The sequence below is a fragment of the Hoplias malabaricus genome, chromosome 3, assembly GCF_029633855.1.
Source record: "Hoplias malabaricus isolate fHopMal1 chromosome 3, fHopMal1.hap1, whole genome shotgun sequence".
Lineage (NCBI taxonomy): Eukaryota > Metazoa > Chordata > Actinopteri > Characiformes > Erythrinidae > Hoplias > Hoplias malabaricus.
Genome location: NC_089802.1, coordinates 59,242,932 through 59,268,038, shown reverse-complemented (window position 1 = coordinate 59,268,038; position 25,107 = coordinate 59,242,932). Strand labels below are relative to the sequence as shown.

Below are 25,107 nucleotides of genomic sequence, written 5' to 3'. Positions count from 1 at the left end.
GGATCTTTACATGATCAAACAGGATGTTTGAGAGCAGTAGTTGCATGAAGAACACAGTGAATATCATAACATGATATTACTCAACAGGCCAACCAGAAGCACGGTGCATTCATTTTATTTTAGATTCCATGATTCCTAAAGTAAAAATCTCACCCAGTAAGTGACTGTATCCATAATTCAAAATTTCAAATGTAAGTTTGTGTAGTGCAAAGCTGTTTCTGAACAATACAGGACACTTCATGAAGTGGATCAAAAAAGTGTAAATTATGTCATCTGCATGACAGCATTGCCTGTATTTCAACTGTAACTTGCCTTTATATTGCAACACAGTGTACAAACAAATTAGGCTACTTCTTTAATTATTGTAATGATCAACAAATTTTGCAGCCCTAAAGTCAACAAACAATACTTTATAATTTTTTTAAGTAATAAAATTCCAACATTGACCTTGTTAGGCAAAAGGCATATAATGATTACGTGAATATGATGAATCATACAGTACACATCCCTGTACAGGTTTGACAACATATTTTTGCAAGACAAAATTAGACTTTGACATTGTTATTTATACAGGAATTTAAACTCCTTTCAGTCTTTGAATAGTGATGTGATGAGTTGGACAAAATAAATGTAGAACAAGCTTACAAAATGCATAGAGTGTCCCCCCAAATGTTTAAGACAAATAGGAAAACTGACTAGACAGGGAAAATGAGTCAGGATGACTAAGTCACGAGCATATTTATTTTAGTATGAACATATTGTAGACACAGCCAACAAACTTAAAATTTTGGCATTTCTTTGAAAATCAAGCTGCTCTTTAAAATGTGTTAACATTTAAGAGGGGACATCTATGATTTTGGGGAAACATGGTTCTCTGGTATTCTTATGCTCAGAATTTCCTCTTTTTTTAAGCTGGAACTGTATGTTTGAGGGGGAAAAAGATTAATGTTTATAAATCTATAAAACTAAGCAAAACTAAGTCAATATTACCCATCTATGGAGCATGAATAGAGCAATATCCTTATTTCCATTAATGCTTTTCTGCCATGAGCAGAGAGAGAAAGAGTAGCATACTGAACCAAAACACTTTTAAATGGGTTTTTAACCCATTTACAGACACTGGCACTATGTAAACACATGTGATCGGTTTGAAGCATGCAAACATACTGGAGAGCTAGTAAATGTTGAGGAAATGTCCTCAGAATTTTATTTTTAAAAAATTTATAATTAAAATTGTGAACATAGACTTTAATTTTGTTACATTAATGTCAATTAAAATTTGTTATTTTTTGCCTTATCCAGTAAAACAGTTGACTAGTAGTGTGAAAACCATGAAATTTGGGTTAGTGATATTGCAAAGTTTAAAAAAAAATCCATCAATATGATAAACAATGTAAATTAAAACAATTACTAATTACATTTACTTAAACTAATATATTCTGAGGCTTGTGATTATATTTAAAAGAGACACAAAGACAAAAGATATCAATTGCCTAATGAACAGACACTGAATTGGCTATAGTTCTGCATTTTAAGGAGTCATTATTCACTGGCTGGTCACAGCTTCTCTATTAGTCTAAACCTTCCATGATAGCAACAGTTGCATAATGTTCTGAACGTACTGAGGATACACTCAAAATACTCTGTATTGTAACTCTAGTTATAGTGATAGTGATAAGATACCATATCTCACTGCCTCTTGTGTGGCTGTAGAAATGTGCAGTTTTAGTCATTTTATTTCATTTTTAACAACAAACAATATGTCTCACACTCGTGGTTTGTGCTGTAACGTGAGATACTGGCAATGATGTGCAGCGGTCTTAGGCACGAGGCTGCAGGTCTCACAATGTCTCATGTTATAACATGATCCTCATGTATATTATTGTGATTTTATATATATGTTTGTTATCACAGTTTATTGTTTAGGTTTTAAGATCAAAAAGACAAAAAATAATAATAATTCAAGATTCAAAAAAATTATTGGTTCGTCATGGTTTAACCATTGTTTATAGCAGATTTAGATCATAGTGATATATGATCCTATAAATTATACCAGGTTTTCTCTGTTTATGTTAAAAATTAGTATTTTTGAGAATGGCTCCAAAGCAATCCTTCTGAGCTGGCGAGAGCGGTGGAGAAAAGTAAAAGAGACACACTAACTTGAGCTGAACACAGTCAAAGAAACCACACAGATGTAGCATTTTCCTGTTTGCATTTCTTTGCGGTTTTCTTTTGTGTACAAACCAGAAAATGGACAATGTGTCTACTGCCCCATAAGCCTTTACTCTGTCCAAAACAAGGTGCACATCTGCGCTGCTTTGTAGTGAGGTTACGTGTATATTGAAAAGTAATACCAGAAGAGATGAGTTCAGAGTGGCATTACTGTGCAATAACGACACTCCTGGAACATCTCTCAGCCAATCACACTGCACTGTAAGAACTAGCTTTTGTATAATAAGTATTAATCATTAATTTTACAAAACATATTTAGTTTCAGAAAATGTTTATGCTTTACTATGACTGTGAAATCTAATTCATCACAGTTATTTTCATTCACAACATTTGAGTTCTTCTATACCTGACAAAACCAAAGTGCCAAAATAATCCAGTGGATATATATATATATATATTATATATAAATATATATATATATATACACATATACATACATATACATACACACACACATTCACATGTACTTGTTCTTATCAGCAAATCAGGAAATGTTTTTCAAGAATGTCTGTGTCATACCATTACAATCCCACCAACTGCTTAGCACCAACAGAAGATATTCCTCAGACATTCCTCTGTAACTCCTTGAGCTTTGTTTGTCTTCTTGAATACAAGCAGAATACAATAAGCCTTGTCTAGAGCTCAAACACAGTTATTTGTATCTAAAGAAAAATATCACACAATCATGGAAACGGATCAGCAATCATGATTTTCTGATTCTCAACATACCTGAGCTGTTCTGTGATTTTTGATAGTTGTTTTCTATTTAGTTTGTGTTTTCTTCAAAATAGCCTACCCTCAACACGCCCACCCCTCCCAATTTTCTTCTATTTTAAGCCCAGGCAATACAATTTACCACAGTGAACTAAGGGCATCATTTGTATTACGTTGAGCAGAAGCTACCATTTTGATCTAGCACTTTCAATTCAGAGGCCCAAAGATCTTTGTATATGACAAGAAGTTCAATAAAGCCCTTAAATCTCAAAACTATTGATTTACAGTACACAACGCAGGTAGAGACATGATAAAAATTACTACCTGCCATCTACCTTTGACACATCAGTGATATCCCAATCCAACTTTCTGCTGATGAATGCAACACCCTATGTGACCAAAGGTACAGCTTCTGGGCTGATATTTGTATTGTACCAGAGTAGCAAACCTTTTGAGCTCAGAGTAGGCTAATACCAATTGTATTACATTTTACCTCAGAAGACAGACATGTAACAGCTTGTAGGCAATGCTGATATAAACATGTTACTTGGCTGACATGAGAAGAATTCTTGTAAATAAAAGTATAAATAGTAAAAGTATACATTTATGTAATGTTGTGTGTCCTCCAGTCACAATGTTTACATCACAGAACAGAACAGGAAATGGGTAGATTTTTAAAGCTAAGTTAAAGCAAAAAATGCCCCTTCCAGGCCAGCCCTTTGGGCAGTCCTAAATCTAAATCTGGCTTAGCACTTTCTTGCAATTAGCTGCATATAACTTAGCAGATATACAGAGCAATTAAAAAAACATTCAAGTTAGTTATACCATTTCTCTCTCCTGACAGCTGCGTGTATTTTTGATTTACCATGTAATTGTTTAGTGTTAGTTTAGTCTGTCTAGAAGTTTAATAAGAATTACAAAGCTCTTAACTGCTGGCTTGAAGTTTCGAATTAGTTGCAGGATGTTTTACGCTGTTTGACGTATGAGCAAATTAGTTTCTTAAAGGTCTGAAGCAACTCGACTTACACTAAAATGTCAATGTGTAACATTAGACTAAATATCAGAAATGTATTTACTGAAACACATCATAGATCTTATTAAAGCACCAAAATTTCTGATTTTGGACAGGAACTACACTATCTTTAAATGGCAGCAGCAAGTAATGTTTGTTTAAACACTCTTCAATTAAAAGCTAATTAATATAAAAGCTTGGACTCAAGAGAGCTACTTTGCAAGTTTGCCCACATTGGTTACCTACTCGAAAGACAAACACACAGCTCAATAGATTATTGCAATTTTATGCCAAGTACTAGTTAGCTAATATTTCCAGACTGTGCCCATGAGAGGGGGTGGATATATCACAATACAGAATTTCTCAGTCAGCCAGATATGCAAAAAAGGTGAGGATTATCCGGTATGAATGCTATTATTTTCCTTGTTGGACAGGCTTCACATTAGGATTAAGATATCAAAGTAAATTGAGAAACTCTGCTTTCTGTTATGCCAATAATTTAAAAGAGAATATGGGCATTTTACTCACTGAATTTAGGTTTTCTAGAAAAGTTAGTCTTTAGTTTGAAGGAATTAATTAACTTTAAGGTTTGTGTGCAATGACTGAACTTTCGAGGCACACTAACACAAGAAACGTCTCCGAAGATGAAGAGCCAAAGGAAGAGTGAAAAGAAGACGGTTCTTTATAAGTGGCAGTTATAAGAAAACTAACTTGAAGGCAACACAAATTAAGAGAGTTAAACCTCTAATCATGACTATCAAGTGACCTCCGCCTACCTCTGCCAAGTTGGTTGACATGACATGTCACTGCTGACAACACAGGCCTCCAACTCTCAGCTAAACAGAGAGAGATACCGAGCGAAAGAGAGGGTTGGCACGGGCAAATGTCGACTTAACATTTCCAGCGAGACTCTATTCAAACCAAATACTTTTATAGCTGACACTTTCACACTTCGTTTGTATCACAGAGAAGCGGAGCCTCCAACATTAGCGGACAGTTAGCGTTAGTAGCAGAGTAGTTCTCGCCCTCAGCCAGGCTTAGCCACTTCAGCTTCAGCGATGTTTTGAGGCAAAAACGTCGTAGTACAAGCTGAATAATTTATGTGTCGACCATCGTTGTGTTTTGTTCATGCGACACACTAACTGCACAGTCACCTTTTAATTCTGGCAAAACTAACTTAACGTCTAAATGAGCTAGTAGCTACCTACTCCAGGAGAGTTCCGCTAGTTTAGTTAGTTAGCTGTAAATGTTTCTAAGTCTAACTTAGCAACGGGGACACTACAAGCTTCTGTAAAGACGTCAGTCTGTTACTCTGCTGATACTGTCTTCAGTTAATTGAAAGACGAGACATAAATACACTGCTGTCTGTGGCTGTGCTAACCCACTTCAGCATTAACATTGAGGTTCCTAACTGAAACGCTGTGGAGTCATGCTAACTCGTTAGCCTGCAGTTCATGCAGCGGTTAGCCAGCAAACACCAACACTAACAGAGGGAGAGCCCGATCTCCAAAAGGCCTCCCGTACACATAGCCGCAGCGGAGGACTTGGTTTAAACACCCACCTTGCTGGTTCGCCTGTGCCAGGTGAATTGTTGTAATAAATAATAGCCGCAGGAGCCCCATGCAGGATGTAGACTTTGTTCTTGTTGGAGCTCTGTCTTCGCTCGCCATGCTGCCGTTTCTCTATCACTATGTGTGTGTGCGTGCATAAAAAAAAAAACTGAAGCGACAGTTTGCAGGTTGTTATAAAACTCACTCAGCAGAGACACTTCGCGGACAACGGCGGAAATACAACATGGCGTGTCTCGCGCCTCACTTTTGGTTCTTCTTCCATTAATGTTCTGGATTCAAAATGGGTTATCCAAAATCCAAATATTGGAATCTGAATAACAACAATGTGTTCCCAGTATTTAATATTTTTATCTGGATTACAAAATTGTTATACCTTTTCAATTAGTCTTGCTTTGGTTCTAATGTAATTTGAATGTTTTTCTCACTGTTCCCTAAATCCAAGTTTGTTATTCCTAATTTCAATATTTTCATCTGGATTCAGTGTCAGTAATAGTGATCTTCCAAGTTGTCATAGCTATTTGCACTATTGTCCACTGGATTCCTAATCTTTATCCATATTTCCAATATTGTGTTATGGATTCCCATCTTTATTCCAGTTTTCTAATTCCAATCTGAATTTAGTTATGAATATGAAGATGTTGTTATCTGAATTATATAAATGTTATCAATATGGATTTTTTATCCCAAAGATCCATATTCCAGTACAGTTGTCTGGATTCAAAACTGTTTTTCTATTCCAGTATTCCTATATATAACATATTCCATGTTTATCATCACTAGGCCTAAAAGGGGAATTTATATTTCAAAATTGTTATCAATGTAAAAATATTTGTCTCTATATTCAAACGTTTTATGTTTGCAATAATGGTCTAAATTGATTAATACATATTTCCAGTTTAACGATATGCTTTTTTATCACTATTTGCACAGAAGGGGATCTATGTTCCAGAAGTGCTATCTCTATTTCCTGTATACTATTTTCATTTCCAATACTGCTATCTGGATTCCATAATTGTTATTGATATTACCAGTATGGGTTTCTAGATTTACACGTTGATATCCCTGATTAAATATTGTTATCTGTACCAATATTCTAATCTAGGTTCCAGTATTTCACTGGAATTTGTTATCCATATTCAAACATTGTTATCTGGATTCCAATGTTATAAACCCAATTTCCAATATTAGAGTCTGGATTCCACAAGTGTTATCTATATTCAAATAGTGTTATCTCAGTTCCAATTTCTTCCAGTGTTACTGCTCTCAGACAGCCGGGGGCAGCTCCAAGTTAATTAGTTCCACACAACTCTGGAATCTCAGGGTTCTGGGTTTCACGCCAGTCTCAGTTCACTGTCTGAGAGGAGTTTGGTGTGTTCTTCCAGCGTCTGTGAGGGATTCCTTTAGTTGCTCTTGTTTCCGCCAACACTATAAAAACACATGCTAGTTGGTCGACTGGCTGTGAAAAAAGTGCCCACAGGTGTGAGTGTGTGAGTGTGTGAGTGACTGGATGAATGTGTGATATCTTGTGATGGACCGATGCCCTGTGCAGTGTGTCCTTACATGTGCTCAGTGATTCCATGTGGGTCTTGTTCCCAGACCCACCACTAACCTGATCAAGATGAAGTGGTTACAGATAATGAACGAAAAAATGTTAAAAATGTCAGGTAAATAAATTCCATCCATCCATTATCTGTAACCGCTTATCCAATTCAGGGTCACGGTGGGTCCAGAGCCTACCTGGAATCATTGGGCACAAGGCAGGAATACACCCTGGAGGGGGCGCCAGTCCTTCACAGGACAACACGCACACTTACACCTAAACACAAATTGAGTTGCCAATCCACCTACCAAGGTGTGTTTTTGGACTGTGGGAGGAAACCAGAGCACCTGGAGGAAACCCACGCGGACACTGGGAGAACACACCAACTCCTCACAGACAATCATCTGGAGCGGGAATCAAACCCACAACCTCCAGGTCCCTGGAGCTGTGTGACTGCGACACTACCTACTACTCTGGTCCAGAGTAATACTATCTATTATATGGAAATATATCTCTACCACAATTATATTTAAATCAATATGAGTTTCCTTGGGCTTAGATTTCTAAAAGTATTTTTGGCAATAACTGAATTAAAGGTTATTTATTTATTGTATATATGACATCTCCAAATACACGTAATCCTGAATGGTGTGCATTTTTACTGCCTTGCAATGTCCATAGTTATAGCATTAAATATGACAAAGAACGGGCTCTTTAAATTGTAAAAACAGACAAAATAAAACTGTTTAAAATTTCCTTTAAATACTTCATTTTTCCTTTATTATAAAGAATGTTGTTACTACAAATAGAGCAGTGAATGTTATCATATAGTTCTTTCAGTGTTCTCTGTTCTGTTTAGAACCACAGTCTTTATTTAAAAAAATACTTGAAAGTCAAAATTTCATTAAGTTTCTCTCTAGGAAAAAATCTTCAATATGGCATTTTAACTTGTCTGTTTACCAGGCTCCACCATCTTTGCCTGCAAATTTATGTCACTCTGTGACACCATGTGGAATGACATGGCTGAATTACAGACGTAATATTTCATTGGAAATCTTAAAGATATTAACATAACGATAGTGTTAAAATAATCTTGTGCTTTCTGGGAAGACAATGGTGTTTATTCAGTGATAAGTTTTTGTCTACATGTACATTAACTCTTTGTATTGGAGAGATGGATATGAACCATGAAGGAGCGCACAACATTTTCTTTCTTTTCTCTCAGTGATGATAAAGAGGTTCTCTGCCCACCACTCCTCGGGGCTGTCAACACTTTGTTGGAATAAATTACAGTCATCTTCTTCTCTCGGCAGCTGTAATGATGTGAAATCTTTAGGGTATTTGAGAATCAAGTGATTCAGTACAGCTGAGCACAATATGATGACTGCAGGTTTTGCTGTTCTGCTGCTCTTTCCTTTTAATTTACCTTTACACCGCGACCCTGAAATGGAAAAGCGGAAAAGAAGTTGATGATGATGATGATGATGATGATGATGATGATGATGATATAAGGCAAAATTTCAGATTGAAATCGGTAACAAACATTTCTTCTCAAAATACTGATAAATAATTTCAACATAATTGAGTTGATGTAATGAAAATGTAATGTAAATTGATTCAGTGTGTTTTCATGTGAAATGTGTTTTGTAAACATAATTACTGACAATGGCGACACGGTGGAGTAACACGTAGTGTTGCTGTCACATAGCTCCAGTGTCCTGAGGTTGTTGGTTCAGGCCCTGGGCTGTCTGTGAGGAGTTTGGTATGTTCTCAATATGTCCGCGTGGGTTTCCTCCGGGTGCTCCGGTTTCGTCCCAAGGTCCAAAAACACTCGTCCATAGGTGTGGGTGTGTGAGTGAACCTGTGAGGACTGGCGCCCCCTCCAGGACCCACTGTGTCCCTGAATCGAATAAGTGGTTACAGATGATTATTGAATTAATAATTATTTAAATTAATTTCTTTACAAAATATCAACAGTGCAAATATAATTATTTGATTTATTTTTTATTATAATAATTATTATTAGTATTTATTTAAAGCACACGATAAACGTGTACTCACCATGTTTGTGTGGGTTTCCTCCGGGTGCTCACATTTCCGACCACAGTCCAAAAACACACGTTGGTAGGTGGATGGGCTGTGAAACATTGTCCATGGCTGTGAGTGACTGTGTGAGTGAAAAATAAAGTTTCATTATGACTCCCATGAGGGCAGTAGCAGATTAGCATTTGAGCTGTGTGTGTGTGTGTGTGTAGAGAGAGAGAGAGAGAGAGAGAGGTTGTTTGTTGTATGTGTGTTCTATGGGTTTTGTTTATGCTTATTCCATTTGTGGCATTCTCCTACATGTCGTTTTATCTTCCATGTCCTCCATGGTCATCTTAGTTGTTAGGGGTAACTTGTTGCTGATTATAAACTTAAACAGCTGCAGTGGTGCGAGATTTAAATGTTGGATGATATACAGTAACAGAAATGTTGAGGTGGCAGGTAGGAGGAGAGTGTGGGTCCTATGTAAAGCGCTAATGGACTGGCATAAGTTATTTTACACACCATGAGTTTAATTTCAACTACAATAGAACCTCTCAGTTTATTTTGAACACCGTCTGCCTCTCCCACTGTATTCTGTCTCAGTTTCCCGTGTAATACATTTCTGGAACACAGCGTTTAGACGCATTAACTATTTCAAATATTTGGTACCTATCATCAGGCTGTAAACATATATTTGTCAAAAAAATTACTGGAGGTAAGAAGGCTATTCTGAAAGAAAGCCAACATGTTTTAAACGGGAAATCAATCTCTCTCTCTCTCTCTCTCTCTCTCTCTCTCTCTCTCCGGGTCTGTAGGGGGTGTTGTTGAGTTTTCTTGGCGGTTGTAGAGCGCAGAGACAGGGGAGAGACGGGGTCGTTTCCTTTGTTTTGATGAGTTTTCTGTATTAAACTAAAGCACGGCCTGTGGTTCAGGAGCATTGATATCTTTCTGTAATATTTCCAGTATCACTATTAATAAATAGACACGCACCGCGAGGTGGTGAAGATGAGTGGCGGAGTGTACGGAGGCGGTAAGTGTGTGCTGAATGAATGAGAGCGCCACGTTTGGCTAAGGCTAAACCTGAAGGAGAGAATTAACCGCTCAAAGAGACTTACCCTTCGTTGCTTGTAATTATCCTAAAGACAGTTTTAATGCTGTTATGATTCGGCTGGTTCATTATCACTCTGTATCTGTGCGGAGTAACGACTAATGCTGCCCAGAGCTTCGTTATCCGAGAGAGTTATTCAAGCCTCAAATTTAGCTGATTGGTGTTGAGTAAATCTCATAAAATGAAACATTTGAACATGAAATATTTTTGTGTTTGTTGTTGTTGTAAAAACACCAAGAAGTACAATTCCACAACCTGTCCATGGGATCCATGTGTGGAAATAATCTTATACATTTTATATGAAAATGTTTGGTTTTGTGAAGTATATACGTCATAAGTCATATAATAGATACAATGTACGTATGCATGTTTGTGTGTCTGGGAGAGTGATACACACAACTACTCAGAGAGTGTTATATACACACTACATTGCCAAAGGTGTACACTCACCCACCCAAATTAATGAATTTAGGTGTTTGAATCACTGGCATGGCCACAGGTGTGCCATGTACAGGCCAAAGGAACTCTTAATGCTTCAGCTTACCAAGTGATTTTTTAATAACTTAATTCCCTCAACATGTGTAAACAGTGTAGGGATGGCTCCTTTCTGTGGAAACATGACTGCACACCAGTACACAAAGCAAGGTCCATAAAGATATGGATGAGTGAGTTTGGCATGGAAGAACTTGACTGAACTGAAGAGTCCTGACCTTTACCGGATAAAACACAATTGGAATGAATTGGAGTGGAGATGTGAGTCAGGCCTTCTCATCCATCATCAGTGTCTGGACTCACAAATGGTCAAAGGGTTAAAAAAAAAAAAACAGAAATTCCCAATAACACATTCCTAATCCTTGCCTTTTCAAATGAATTGAAGTTGTTGTAGCTGCAAAGGGTGGGCTGACATATTAAACTTAATGATTAATATTATAAGTATAATATATACTTAAGATTGGGATGTCACTCAAATTCATGTCTGCCAAGGCAGATGAGTGAATACTTTTGGCAATATAAGTGTATATACACATACCCCAACCCTATAGTTTTGTAAACATTTGTGACCTGCCTCTCTCCCATGCTCGATTTCTAGTTGTTTTGCATTATATATTGCAGTCTATAGTGACACCCCTTTGTAAGAGTTGTGCCTTTAAAAAATAATAATTTTTTTCTTTAACCAGATGAAGTAGGAGCTCTTGTGTTTGACATTGGCTCCTACTCTGTGAGAGCTGGCTATGCCGGAGAGGATTGCCCTAAGGTAAACAAGAGTACATGCTCTACATCTGAGCGAAACATATTTTGCATGTCCCCTCTGAAAGTGGCCAGCTAATAAATCTCCTTGCTTTTAAAAATGTTCTGCTGTGCAGGCCGATTTTCCTACTGTGATTGGTGTGACATTGGACAGGGAAGATGGCACTACTCCAATGGAAACTGATGGGGAAAAGGGCAAGCAAAGTGGGACGACATACTATATTGACACCAACCAACTCAGAGTGCCACGGGAAAGCATGGAGGTTATGTCACCTCTCAAAAACGGAATGAGTATGTGCTCTATTTCCTCTCGGTTTTTTCTTAGATTCTGTCTTGCTACCTTTTTCTATCTGGCTGGAAATGTAAATTAGTAGTTTTGTTGTGAAATGGTGCTTTGTTGAGTAATTTTTCATAAAATTCCAAACTATTTGCTGTAACCATTTTCAAGAACTATAGCCAGTAACTTTGTGTGTGTGTATGTGTATTTATCTCGTGTTCTTTCTATCAGTTGAGGACTGGGACAGCTTTCAGGCCATCTTGGACCATACCTACAAAATGCACTTCAAATCAGAACCAAGCTTGCATCCTGTACTAATGTCAGAAGCTTCGGTATGTTGCTCACAATGCCATGTCTCTATTTACACACTCTTCCCTGTATTGTATTTGTCTGTTTGTACTGGTTATGTATTTGTGTTTTGCCTGCAGTGGAACACAAGGGCCAAGAGAGAGAAACTGACAGAGCTCATGTTTGAGCATTACAACATTCCTGCTTTTTTCTTGTGCAAAACAGCCGTCTTATCTGCGTATCCTTTCTCATTACTTCAGGAGATTTCAGTCAGGCTTTGGAACATTTCTATGCTAAACCTGGAGCAGGGGTGTATTGTTTTGATTGTTTCCCAAACTGATTTGTAGCAGCGCCCTTAACTTAAAATATTCCAGTTTTGCCAATGGACGATCCACTGGTTTAGTGTTAGATAGTGGTTCCACACACACAACTGCCATTCCAGTGCATGATGGTTATGTCCTGCAGCAAGGTAAAGCTTCTTTTTTGTCCTTTGAATAAAACCATTGTTTATGTATTTAGGGCCTCTTGGAACAGACTTGAAAGCCTTAAATCCCCTGTAACTATTACATGAAAGTTGTCATTAGAACGGGTTAAATTTGAAAAAGTATTATAATTTTGGCCAAATTTTCTGCTAAACCTTATTTCTGGATCCTCCTAAAAATATGCTTTTTTTCATATTATTTTTTATTATATTATCATATAATTTATAATGTAAGACATTTTATTATAAGTCCTGTATGTATACCTTTTCTAAAGCATTGTGACGTCAATACAACAGCCACAATATTAAAACCACTGAACTGACCACATGGTCAAGGGCACCCAAGGCTCATTGATGCTTATAGGGAGCAAAGGCTAACGTTGCTTTTCCACCACATGGGTCAGACTTGACTTGACTCGGCTCACTTAAAACTTGTCACTTTTCTACTGGCAGGGCTTCCCCACAAAATGGAGCCAGTGATGTTGCAAAACATATTTTTTATATATAAATAAATAAGTAAATAAGCTAGTTAGTGTGTCCAACTCATTGCCTTTACTTTCATCTTTAGGAATGCCCAATTCATTTACATATTGTTGAGGTGGTCTGATATCACTTTATTGAACCAAAGATAAAACACTGATGCTGATTGCTTTTACAGGCATTGTCAAGTCCCCTCTTGCAGGTGATTTCATGAGTATGCAGTGCAGAGAACTATTTCAAGAATTAAGTGTTGAAATTGTTCCTCCGTACATGATTGCATCAAAGGTGAGGACTCCTTATCTTATTATTACTATCCTGTATGACACAATGCATTGGTGGAAGTGTATACAGTGTAATTGTAAAAGATGTTAACCAAACATTTTATGAAACCTTTGCTTGCAGACTGTTGGAATATATTTTACATATTGTAATAAGTGACATGCATTATGTATCTCATTCTGCATTACTGCTGCACCACACCCCTGCAATAGCTGCATACCCCCCACTTTGAGAAACACCAACATAATTAATCATGACATTAAAAACGATTGGATGATATGCCACCTTATGTTAAAAGTGAAAATGTGAAAAGATACAAATAGAGAGGACACTCTTTTTTTTATTTATCCTTACTTTTTATGTAATTATTCATTTAAAGCAGTTGTCCTGTATATGTTGTTACTTTTCTATTCATTTCTATTGTTCTGTTATTTAAGGAATCTGTGCGTGAAGGGGCACCACCCATTTGGAAGAAAAAAGAGAAACTACCTCAAGTTACTCGCTCATGGCATAACTACATGTGTAATGTAAGTGCTATAGTGAATTTCACCTTAAACAGTCAAGTAGAAAATAACAGCAGTTTTGCTGTATGACAACAGCTACATTACAAACTGTTGAATACTAGTATGATTTTTTTTTTCTCCCCCACTGCAGACAGTTATTCAAGATTTCCAGGCCTCCGTCTTGCAGGTGTCAGATTCACCGTATGATGAACAGTATGTTCTCTTATTCTCACTTTATTTTACTCTAGCAGATTGTACAAACATTACTAGATTTTACACCAATCAAAAACATACATGTGGTTTCAGGAGATGTCATCGGATGAAACAAGTCTTAGTTCCTGGGGTTTTTCTGTTTTCAATTCTCTTCCCCTGCCACCTTATAGGGTAGCTGCTCAGATGCCCACTGTTCATTATGAGCTCCCAAATGGATACAACTGTGACTTTGGAGCTGAGAGACTGAAGATTCCTGAGGGACTGTTTGACCCCTCAAATGCAAAGGTAAGTCCTGCTAAATAAAATCCCAGTAATTTCAAATTTATATTCACTAATTCTCATTTTTCCCTGTTGCATATAAATTCTGTGTTATCTTCATTTGATAGGGCTTGTCAGGAAACACCATGCTGGGAGTTGGCCATGTTGTGACTACTAGTGTTGGCATGTGTGATATTGACATCCGACCAGTAAGAGCTTATTTCATATTTTTTTAAATAAATGTGTGGAATTGGGGCATGCATAACTTGATGAAATTTTACAAGTAGAAGTGCACTTTCAGACCATTAAAATCAACCAGATACATATGCTGTGTACATAATAAGACAAGCATAACTGATTGTCTGGCACACTATGTTCAGTGTTCAAATTCTGGCCAAAAAATTGGTTAATATTCTTGACATGGTGAAAAAACATATTGGCCAGAAAACAGCAGTATCACCCATACAAGCATATTAATGAGTTTTTAAAAGCCAAAAATCCAAAGTACTTTAATTTGGTAAATGCATTCGTAAATACATTGACTACCAGAGGATGCAGTGATTTTGACGGCAGTAACATTGTTCTTTCAGGGTCTGTATGGCAGTGTGATAGTTACCGGAGGAAACACACTCATTCAAGGATTTACAGACAGACTAAACAGAGAACTCTCTCAGAAGACTCCACCGGTTAGTACTGCTACACTGAACTGTTTGTTGGCAGCTTCGCATTTACATGTTTACATCCTTTGCCGGTTCAACTGTACAGGAATAACGACTAGACTTGGGTGAAAATGTAAATGTAGACATATGACAATCGTCTTTGGAATTAATGTGATAAACTATAAAATGGTGTTAAAAATCATTTACCACGTGTGAGCATAAGAGGGCCTTTCATCTACAGTGCCTTGAAGTATTTTATTGCAGCCTATGTAAGGGGTGTGTGCACCTGGAGTGGTATCCTTGCTGCTAATTCCTTTAGTATTAATCAGCATAACTTTTCACAAAGCTACACATCACTGTGGTGGTAACATGTAAGTGAAAAGCAAAAATATATTTTGGTCTATTTATACGTGTGCCGCACATTGCATTCTAGCAATTTCTATACAGAAACTATACAGAATTCAGTATGGTATTTTAATTTTGGAATTAAAATTTTTGTCAACAAAATTAATGCAATGTTCAATAATACACTTTATTGGCCCAAGCCTAATAACAAATTCCTTTTTTTGTTGTACCTTTTGCCTGAGCTGCATTTGAGCCTGTATATCTTACTATATGAGTGAGAAAAATGTTAAGGTGCAGTTAATTTTAATGTCTATTAACACTAATAGCAAATGTATTCATACTTTTCAGAGTATGCGTCTGAAGTTAATAGCGAACAACACAACAGTAGAGCGCAGGTTCAGTGCTTGGATTGGTGGGTCTATCTTGGCATCACTGGTAGGTTCTACTCCATGCATATAATGATAAATAAATAAATGTTTACAATGCTGCCAGAGAATCTGAGGGTATTAAAAAAATAAATTAAATAAAATTCAAGATTGTCCAGAAGGATGTCCCTCATCTATTCTCCTAATGGAAAAGCTTGAATTTGATTTTGAAGTTGGCTGAAGAAAACCAAATGAAAGAATAAACCACTGTTGTTATTTTATTGATTTAATGCATCAAGTCACTGTTTTTGAAATTTCTTTCCTTAGGGTACATTCCAACAAATGTGGATTTCCAAACAGGAGTACGAAGAAGGTGGGAAACAGTGTGTTGATCGAAAGTGCCCTTGACCAATCACTCCAGTAGCTGATTGCCCTTTGATGTTATAGAGACAAAAAATACAAATAAAAAAAGTGGTAGTAAAAGCCTTCTTAGTGGACTCAGGAACTAAAAAGGACATTTGCATTTTATCTAGTGTCAAAAAAAGAAAAAACAATCCTGTTTTATTATACCTTTTCCTATTTTATAACTCTGTAATAATTGCCTAGGCCACACACTTTTCTACTCTCAGTATTTTCATGTCATATTTGGCACTTCAGAATATGTTTTTAACCATTTGTCTTTTAGATAATAATGCTGTATCCTTTGGTACATATTCATTTGTGATCCTACAAGTCAGTTTCAGAAACACTTGAGCAATATATGCTATTATAAAAGTGCTGTGGCAAATTAATTTTGTTGTCATCTTTAATTATTGATCATCTGTTTTGAAAATAAAGATTTTTGTTATGATTGTGTATTTTCTCTTGTACAGAGGTTATATAATGGGATTTCTCAGGGTATACAATGACAAACAGTACTTGACAGTGGAGATGCACAATGTGAGGAAACAGACTTTTGTGATTTTTATTTGAGGAATCATGAAATTTATAATATCAGTACAAACCTACTCAACGTTATACAATCCATATTCAGCATTGCTTTGCGCCACACTGACTTTACATTAGCAGTGACATGACCACAGGATGATGCTCCTGAGTAGGGGACAATGGACTCATCACAACAAGATACTGCTGTGCCGCAGAAGATACCTTTTTTTTTTCATGGTCATGCTTGGGCAGTCTTTTTGGGGAACTGCTCCAAAAGTTTCTTTTGCTTTCTTTTCTCTCTCTGTTCTCTCCGGGCTTTACTTTTAAGATGTTTCTCAATACGTAGTCTGAAATAAAGACAACATGCATGTATTATCATTTATAAAATTTTAAATTAACACGTCTGTCTAAATTAAGTACAGTGCCAAAAATGTCCTCGCTGCCTTACCTTGTGAACGGGGAAACAAATAAAGGTGTATAGAAACGTTTCCTCTTGTATATCTTGTTCATGTACCACGGGATAGGATGCTCTCTAAACCGGTACCTAAAAGAATAAAATGTCACATTAAACTCAGTCTTATCCCATTTTTAACATTTCTATCAGATTATAAGGTTTTTTTTTACCAGTATGTTTGGCCAAAAATATTTCTCCTCCACTCTCCTGGCCTCCCCTTCTCTTGTCCCGTCTGTAGTAGGCGGAGAGCGTCTTCCCTCTCTTTTACAACAGTGTCTAGTCTCCGCATAGACCGTTCAACCTATTTAAAAAGATGCTGTCATTTAGGCAGGGTAACACTCAAAGCATGTAGATCTCTGTGCTGTTATGCACTCTACATGACTACTCTCAAACTTAAAGATCAGAAAGTATACTTGGCAGAATTTTAACGCTTATGATTACCTTCTTGATGCGCTCTGGACTAGGCATCTGAGTACTCTGCCGTTTAGCCTCTTGTTCTATTGTAGATAACATATTCTTTTCTTTTAGAAGAACATACCTGAAAAGAACAGTTTTATAATAAACCATTAAGGACAATCTCAATTTTACTAGGCCCAAGTGAGGCATGCTTAAACATTGCTGTGATTATTGTTTTTATGTGAAAATGTAAGGACTCCAATATCAATGGTATGTATTTAAATATGAGCTTCATAAATATTATACAAAGATCTTGAACAAAAATTCATATTTACCTATGCTGTAAACACGTCTGATCAAAATAAACAGTTCAGTCATATAATGACCAACTCCTTGTTTCTACACCCATAAAGAATAGAGGATGACCAACACAGACTGCAGCAACAGATGAGCTACTCTTTTCTGACTTTACATCTACAAGGTGGATCAACATGTTAGATGCTGTCTAACAGAGTGGACAATGAGTGGACTTTTATTTTAATAAATGTATTTATTTATTTTAATTGAGCACAGCTGCTGTGTCTGATCCACTCATACCAGCACAAAACACACTAACACCAGGTCAGTGTCTCTACCTTGCTGAGAATTATCCACCACCCAAATCATACCTGCTTTGTAAAAGGTCCTGAGCACTGAAAAACGAGGTAAAAGGTGGCTAACAAAGTAGTCAGCGCAATAGATGGACTACAGTCTGTAATTGCAGAACTACACAGTGTTTCTGTATGGACTGTGAATGTAGAAACAAGGAGGTGGTCATAATAATATGCCTTTACCATTTAACACTATTATATTCTAATTTCACCAGAGGCAGGGACATACGTCTCATATCTCAGTTGTCGGTCATATTAGCAAGCAATATACTCTTAAAAACCTGTTCTGAATTAAAAGCATACATTACCATAGTTTGTGCAAATCTTCATTACTTTTAGCCCTGAGCTGTTTTGCAGTCCAAGGAGCACCTATGAAAGCATCAGGGAATACAAGAATTTAACCTTACAGATAAAAATGTGACCCGTCAATATAATAAACATAAAAACGCATATGTGCCAGTTTCCATAAAGTTTTTAAATAAGGTTTCGGGGTTCAATGTAATTCATTTCAATTCAATGTAAATTCTGGGCCCATAACAACCTAGCTGTACCATGTCTAGTCAATTCAGACTTCAACTGAGCTCTTGAAACAGGGTAAGTAAAGCAGGACACACCTGACCACAATCTGGAGAGTCTTAGCAACGGTTCTGAATATTTCTGGGAATAATATGTATTACATTTTATTTCATTTTCAAAAGGTCTGTAAAATGTTTTTCCTTTCAACATTATGGGTTATTAAGCATGGACTGATGGTAAAAAATTATTTACATCCATTCAAAACCAAATCCACAACACAAACTGCATAGAGGAGATTCCACTGTATATCCGTGACACCCAAGACATTTTACGAAAATTAAAACAGTGTTTATGTTTTATGAAAATATTTTTTTGCCCAGTGTTATTTATAAATGGCAAAGAAATCTATGATGTTCTAAAACGTTAAAGGAACTCTAGCCTATGTTTACAAATGTTATTTAATTCTATTACATATAAAAACATATGATTTATATATGTTTGGTATTCATTTTTGAAAGTAAATAATATATATGTATTTTTTTCATTGTAGACATGATTTTAGTACAGATGGTGTGCACTATAGTTAAACATGTATGTCCTCTGGAGGACCCACTCTATGGAACATAAACTGGCTTCTTCTATTTAACGCTTCATCTTATGATTCTGTTGTGTTTGGTGGAAAAATGATTGACTGAGTCTTTAAACTACTATACTGATAGATGCTGGCTGTATATCCAGTTACAGTGCAGTTCTACTGGGAAACATAGGACTGATATAAGCCTACATTCTTTACTCAATATGTTTTTTGTGAGCTACATTAATGCAAACTGTAATTATTAAAGATTTAAGCTGAAATATTGTTTATTTGATAATATTTTGCCCTCTGTCTAGCTCTGTTAACATTTAGTAATTGTTGTTTACAGTAAACGTGCTCTTTATTAACCTGATTTTACTGTAGGTTCTCCCCAGTTCTCAGGAAAGTCGAAGAACTCCATAAGGCCCGCTCTGCTGGAAGAGGAGGGTGAAGATGAGGATGAGGACGAGTGGATAAGACGACACTGCAGGGAAGTGTTAAACCAAAGAGGACCAACATTTTGCCTGTAAACGTAAATAAACAAGTTTAATAACACACTCAGCAACACAGCTGCTCCTACTCCGGTTTCCACACACTGTTCTCTTGTTATCGGTAACTCAGTGCTGTTGTCAAATCCTAGCGGTAGTTAATGAGGTAATATTACCTTTGTAAGCAGGAATGATTTTTGATGAATGGCTGTGATGAAACCTGAGCTTTTAATGGTGAAGTTATCTTAATAACGCGATGAAACTGTCTACAAAGTGCAGACATACGGCACGCCGCGGCCGCAGCCATCTTGAGCAACAATGTCAACGTTAAGACGCGGGTTGCCAAGTCATACAGTCTGTGCTTTCTTTCATGTTTTTAAGTATTAAACAATAGGACAGAGATTCACCACGTATTGTTTTATTCGACGATAATAGTTCTAAACAGTGTGCCAACTTTCCCTAATAATATGCTCTATTGTCGCGGTCAGAGAAATAAATAATTATTATCTAATTACTTTGTCAACAATGAATCCTATATAAAATAATTCTAGGCAGTTCCTATTTGACGAATGTTATTTTAAACCTACAAAACAATCCATATAGGAAAACAAGATTGAAAGCGAAAATTTGTTCAGCATCACACAGACAAAAATATAATTAGGATTCCTGGCCCAGAGGACTGTCCAACTCAAATATATTCCTATTGGACACAATTGATTTGAGGTTAAACTAGTGGGATAAGCACAAAGTTGTCTTTTATGAATGCATCAGCTTTTTTACCTACTAGGCAGTCTTGATTGGCATATGTTATCTGACTAATTAACAACTCTTTCTATGTGTAGTAGCCCTGTGTGTTTTGGGGCATTCCCCTATATCACATATACAGTATACGGGTCTGAGGGAGGATTTATCAGAAACATGGCAACACAGATTTTTCCTGAAAAAAATATATATTCAATTTTCATGGTTGTTTGTTACCCCGTGTCCTTTGTATTGACTCTAGCTACAAACATTTAAACATTTCCTGTTTGGCATTTAATAGTCAAATATTTCCTCGGTATTAGAGGTAATGCATTAAATACTGGAACACTGTTCACTGCAAAGTCACCCTTGTGTGAGTGCACTTTACTCTGACCAATCAGTGCTGTCCTAGGTCAACACATCACTGAGGGACAGACATGGCGGTCCTGAGCGCTTTACGGGCGGCCGCAGCTTTCACCGCCAGATTCAATCCTTTAAATCGAGCAAACCAAGCCTCACAGCTCCTCTCCAGAGCCGTGGTGCGCTCAGAACAAGGTAAAACAAGACGCCTCTGCTGAGTGTTGTTCTTATATTCTCTACAGAGGGTTTATATCTCGCATTGACCTTGTGCAGTGTTCGTGCTAAGCTAACTAAGGCTAAGTCTGATCTCGCTCTGTACTCCCTACATAGTGCACTATGATTTAGGAAGTATTGACTTGTTTACCTTGTATATTTCACTAGACCAGTATAGTGAAACCTAGGTAGTGCCCAATCTGCTCTTTTCTGTGAAATAGCAGGTACGTTGTTTACAAAGTACATTCCTTTTAACCCTACATATTGCACTATGTAGGAAGTAAAGGGAAATTTGGTACTTAGCCTAGGTAACCGCAGACTGGTAGTCATTCACCTTTGTTAGTTATAATGTCATATTTGCCGCTGATCTAGCATTTTATTAACTACTGTGTTCATGTTACCAGTAACGTAATAAATCTGTTTATCTAATACTTATTCATGATAAAGTTGCTAACTAGTCAATCACAGTAATTGATATACAAACCAATTATCAGTCAGGAAAGCATTGTTTACGAATACGAAAAACGCAATAAAAAATTATTTGTACTAATTTTGACATCAGTACAGGTGGTTTCTGTGCCTTAGAAAACTACACTATGGACAGGAATGGCTGTCATCGTTGTTGTGGTTCTCCTACTTGGCTGTATACATGTCACTTTGTACAACACATGGTGGTGACAGAAAGTGGAAATGATAATGTCTCTAAAAGCTACCTCATATGTATGCTATGAAAATGTTATGAATATGTATTTCCTGAAGCCTGATCATTGAAGAGATCAAATAAAATGGCTACATTTGTGTTGTAGACAACCCAATACTTGCTTCCTGTCACCATCATTGTAAAGAATTCTGAGTCAGTCTAAATGACTTCTCAGTGACTTAATTGTGAATGTCCAACTCCAGAATGTATGCATTTGGGTGATGGTTGTGGATTGAACTTGTGGCCCATACAGGCTGTAAACTGTCTCTGCTACTTGTTTGTGCTTTTATAGTTAAGAATGTATTTAATAACATTGTTTTGAAGAATACTGCTTTGGTTTTTCATTAGTCACATTCGCAGATTATGCTATTTACCTAAATATGTTAATCTTACAGTTGCTGTCCGTTATGGAAGTAATGGAAAGAGAATGTTTATCATCAAACCCACTGACTTCTATGATAGACGATTTCTCCATTTGCTGGTTAGTCCAACCATGCTGTGTTACATGAACTGTGTTACACATAGTTTGACTGTGTGATAACTTTAAAAGACAATCTGTTTTACACAATTTGTCCATATACTGTTTCTTTCTGCACTAGAAATACTACATACTGCTCACTGGGATTCCTGTGGCAGCACTTGTGACATTTGTCAATGTTTTCATTGGTAAGTTTTCAAGATTTTCTCTTAAGTTTCCTTTTAAAGCTTTTTATTTTTGAAGGTTTGGTATGATGTTTTAGTGCTATTCATGTGCCTTATTACATACACATTATATGTGGTAATCATTGCCTTGTAGGTGAGGCTGAGTTAGCTGAAACCCCAGAGGGCTATGAACCAGAATACTGGGAATACTACAAGGTAAAGTTTTCTCCAAATTATTAATTGTAATATGTTTTAAGTGTACATAATCAAGCTCAGTTTATCCATAATCATTGAATCATGGGATCTTTACTCTTGTGTGTTTATGGACTCATAATTTTATTTTATCCCAGCATCCCATTACACGATGGATTGCACGCAACCTGTATGACAGCCCAGTGAAGGACTATGAGAAAATGATGGCTCTTATTCAAATTGAGGCTGAGAAGGCTCAAATGAGGTAAGCACTTATTGGTTGAAACTGACTTTACCTTGTAGTTTACAAATTTCATTCATATGGACCAATTTGATCTGTACTAGAATCTGAATATATGGAAGTTGATTAATTTTGCACTACAGAGTAGTTTTGAAACATATGTAGAACATCTGTCCTGAAGCTATATTAAAGGATGCCTTAATTCTTATATTAAATAATACCAGGTTACTAGGTTCATGGTATGTGTCTATAAGTTACCTTTTTTTAGTTTTTAGTCCATCTATGTGTGGGTTTCTGTGATCATTCTTCGGCTTTGGTGTTCCTTTACTTAACACTATTCTACAGTGATTGGAAAGTTTGTGTTCATGAGACTAGTAATAAAAAGTTTTGTGAGTAATTTATGATTGTAGATACAATTTAATCTAGTGTCAAAAGAAAAATAATTACAATTACTTAAGTCAAATATATACATGTAGTAACATTGTATCCTTTTTCTTTTGTAGAAAAACGCAACTTGAGGTCCGAAAACATATGAGAGAAAAAGGCGATGGACCATGGTTCCATGTTGAGACACTTGATGAGAGTCTGGTTTATCAGGGTCATAAGGCGACTCCTGATGAGTAACCTTGGTACCAAATGAACTGGGACCTGTGAAAAATACTGATCATTATACAATGTATAATGCATATTAATATTTGTGCAAATATGTGTGTTCTTTTCTCCACTGGCACTAATAAAGTGTAAAACTATAATCTTTGTTTCGTAGCAGTTAATATTCATAAAGTTATAGTAATTTGAGTCACAGTAGAGAATATAAGCATAAAGTTGTTGCAGTACAATTTTGCATTACATACTGTCAGAAATGCCAAAATTACACAGAAACGGTAAGGAAATGCCTCTTGATTGGCTATAGAGCTGTTGGTGTTTTTGTTGGAGGGAGGAAGTTTCACTGAGCAGGATGAAATAATTAAATTACTGCGAGTGACTACTTTTAGATTGGAGAATTATTCATTAAAAAAGTTTTACCTTGACTCATAGTAAACAGCCTTTACTTGGTACTAATGGCCTTGAGTAATATTACAGTATTTTTAAAGGTTTTATAAGTGTAATTATTTAACAACATTCAAACCTCACTGTGTCATCAAGTAAAAAATAATTTTTACACCGAATGAAAATAAGTCTGAATTCAAAATGACAATATAAATGAGTATATATGTAGACATTCAGTGTTTTTTGGACACATCTAATAAGTAGCAAGTAATATTGAGCTGTTTTACATAAAGTTATATAATGTCATGTGTGGTGTGCAATTAGGGTGTTTAAAATTCAGCTTGGATTTTCATGGGGAAAAACTAGGGGAAAACATTTTTACTGTTTTTCCTCTAAACTTCATCAAAATATATTTTCCATTCAGCATTCAAAAGGGACAAAAATTGCATTTAAAAAATTGTAAGAAAAATTGGAATTGAAAGTACAATTTTGACACAATATTTAAAAACTTAATTTGTTGTTCACAAAAATGTCACTATATGTAAACCTGTAATATATAAACTATGTATAATCACCTAATTTACAGTTGATAAATCAGTTCTTAATTATTGAAAATAAATACTAAATAATAGCATTTTTATATATGTAAATTATTTGTATCATATTTAAAATCAAATAACTTAGCCTCATATCAAATTAAGGCATATTGAGAAATGTAAATATATTTAGCAGGTGCAGCATGATTGTAGTGTAGCAATCACGCAGCTCCAGGGTCCTGGGGCTATGAGTTTATGTATGCTTTTAACATATTGTATTTACAGAGAGATTAACAAGTATACATTGAGGAGCCATAAAATTAAGGCCACCTCTTGGTTTCTATGCTCATTGTGCATTTTATCACCTCCGTTTACCCTATAGGTGGAGTTCTGCCATTGCAAACTAGTCCATCTACTGCTCTTTCACCTTGTTCTTTTCACATTGTTAATGACCTGGACTGCACGGGACGAACACAGAGCAGGTCTTAGTTAAATGATGGATCATGTCAGCAAGGTGGACACTGATGTGGTGTTGGTGTGTTAGTGTGTCTTGTAAAATACGAGTGGGTGAGACAGCCAGTCCTTGCTGGAGTTTTTTAAACACCTCACTCAGTGTTGGTCACCACCCATAATATGCAGTCAACAGCCTCTGGAGTCTACTTGTGAAGGGTCAGAGGATGAATAATAAAAGATGTTCAACAGTAGATATGATACTCTAACTTTACACCTACAAGGTGGACCAACAGCTGGTGTGTCAGTGCACAGTGTTAAAAACTCCAGCAGCACTGCTGTGTCTGATCTACTCGTATCAGTGCAACACATGATAAAAAGGAAAATTAAGGTAGGAACCGAGAGTTGGCTTTAATGTTATGACTGATCATTTGTGTCA

General features: G+C 36.4%; 4 protein-coding genes across 6 annotated transcripts in view; 2 read left to right on the top strand and 2 right to left on the bottom strand.

Annotated features, from left to right (window-relative positions):
- The window catches only part of tmem131 (transmembrane protein 131), a 47,507-nt gene extending 41,849 nt beyond the window's left edge, over positions 1-5,658 (bottom strand). For all 3 annotated transcript variants that reach the window (XM_066664926.1, XM_066664927.1, XM_066664928.1), the window contains exon 1: positions 5,520-5,658. In XM_066664926.1, the coding sequence (XP_066521023.1) occupies positions 5,520-5,628 (109 nt within the window). In that variant the 5' untranslated portion in view covers positions 5,629-5,658. The remainder of the gene's footprint in view (positions 1-5,519) is intronic.
- Positions 5,659-9,897: 4,239 nt separating this feature from the next.
- actl6a (actin-like 6A) lies at positions 9,898-16,372 on the top strand. The gene is made up of 14 exons (XM_066666112.1): positions 9,898-10,124; positions 11,381-11,457; positions 11,567-11,741; positions 11,959-12,059; positions 12,156-12,253; positions 12,390-12,484; positions 13,155-13,261; positions 13,693-13,782; positions 13,910-13,971; positions 14,142-14,256; positions 14,358-14,438; positions 14,820-14,915; positions 15,582-15,668; positions 15,926-16,372. The coding sequence occupies exons 1-14, from the start codon at positions 10,100-10,102 to the stop codon at positions 16,004-16,006; spliced, it is 1,290 nt and encodes a 429-aa protein (XP_066522209.1). The 5' UTR covers positions 9,898-10,099; the 3' UTR covers positions 16,007-16,372.
- Positions 16,373-16,593: 221 nt separating this feature from the next.
- mrpl47 (mitochondrial ribosomal protein L47) lies at positions 16,594-19,955 on the bottom strand. The gene is made up of 7 exons (XM_066666114.1): positions 19,780-19,955; positions 19,485-19,639; positions 18,334-18,394; positions 17,421-17,517; positions 17,150-17,280; positions 16,974-17,069; positions 16,594-16,872 (listed from the first exon to the last, which is right to left on the bottom strand). The coding sequence occupies exons 1-7, from the start codon at positions 19,908-19,910 to the stop codon at positions 16,764-16,766; spliced, it is 780 nt and encodes a 259-aa protein (XP_066522211.1). The 5' UTR covers positions 19,911-19,955; the 3' UTR covers positions 16,594-16,763.
- Positions 19,956-20,701: 746 nt separating this feature from the next.
- ndufb5 (NADH:ubiquinone oxidoreductase subunit B5) lies at positions 20,702-23,435 on the top strand. Its single transcript, XM_066666108.1, has 6 exons — positions 20,702-20,899; positions 22,013-22,098; positions 22,217-22,283; positions 22,414-22,475; positions 22,610-22,716; positions 23,196-23,435. The coding sequence occupies exons 1-6, from the start codon at positions 20,782-20,784 to the stop codon at positions 23,314-23,316; spliced, it is 561 nt and encodes a 186-aa protein (XP_066522205.1). The 5' UTR covers positions 20,702-20,781; the 3' UTR covers positions 23,317-23,435.
- The last annotated feature ends 1,672 nt before the right edge of the window (positions 23,436-25,107 follow it).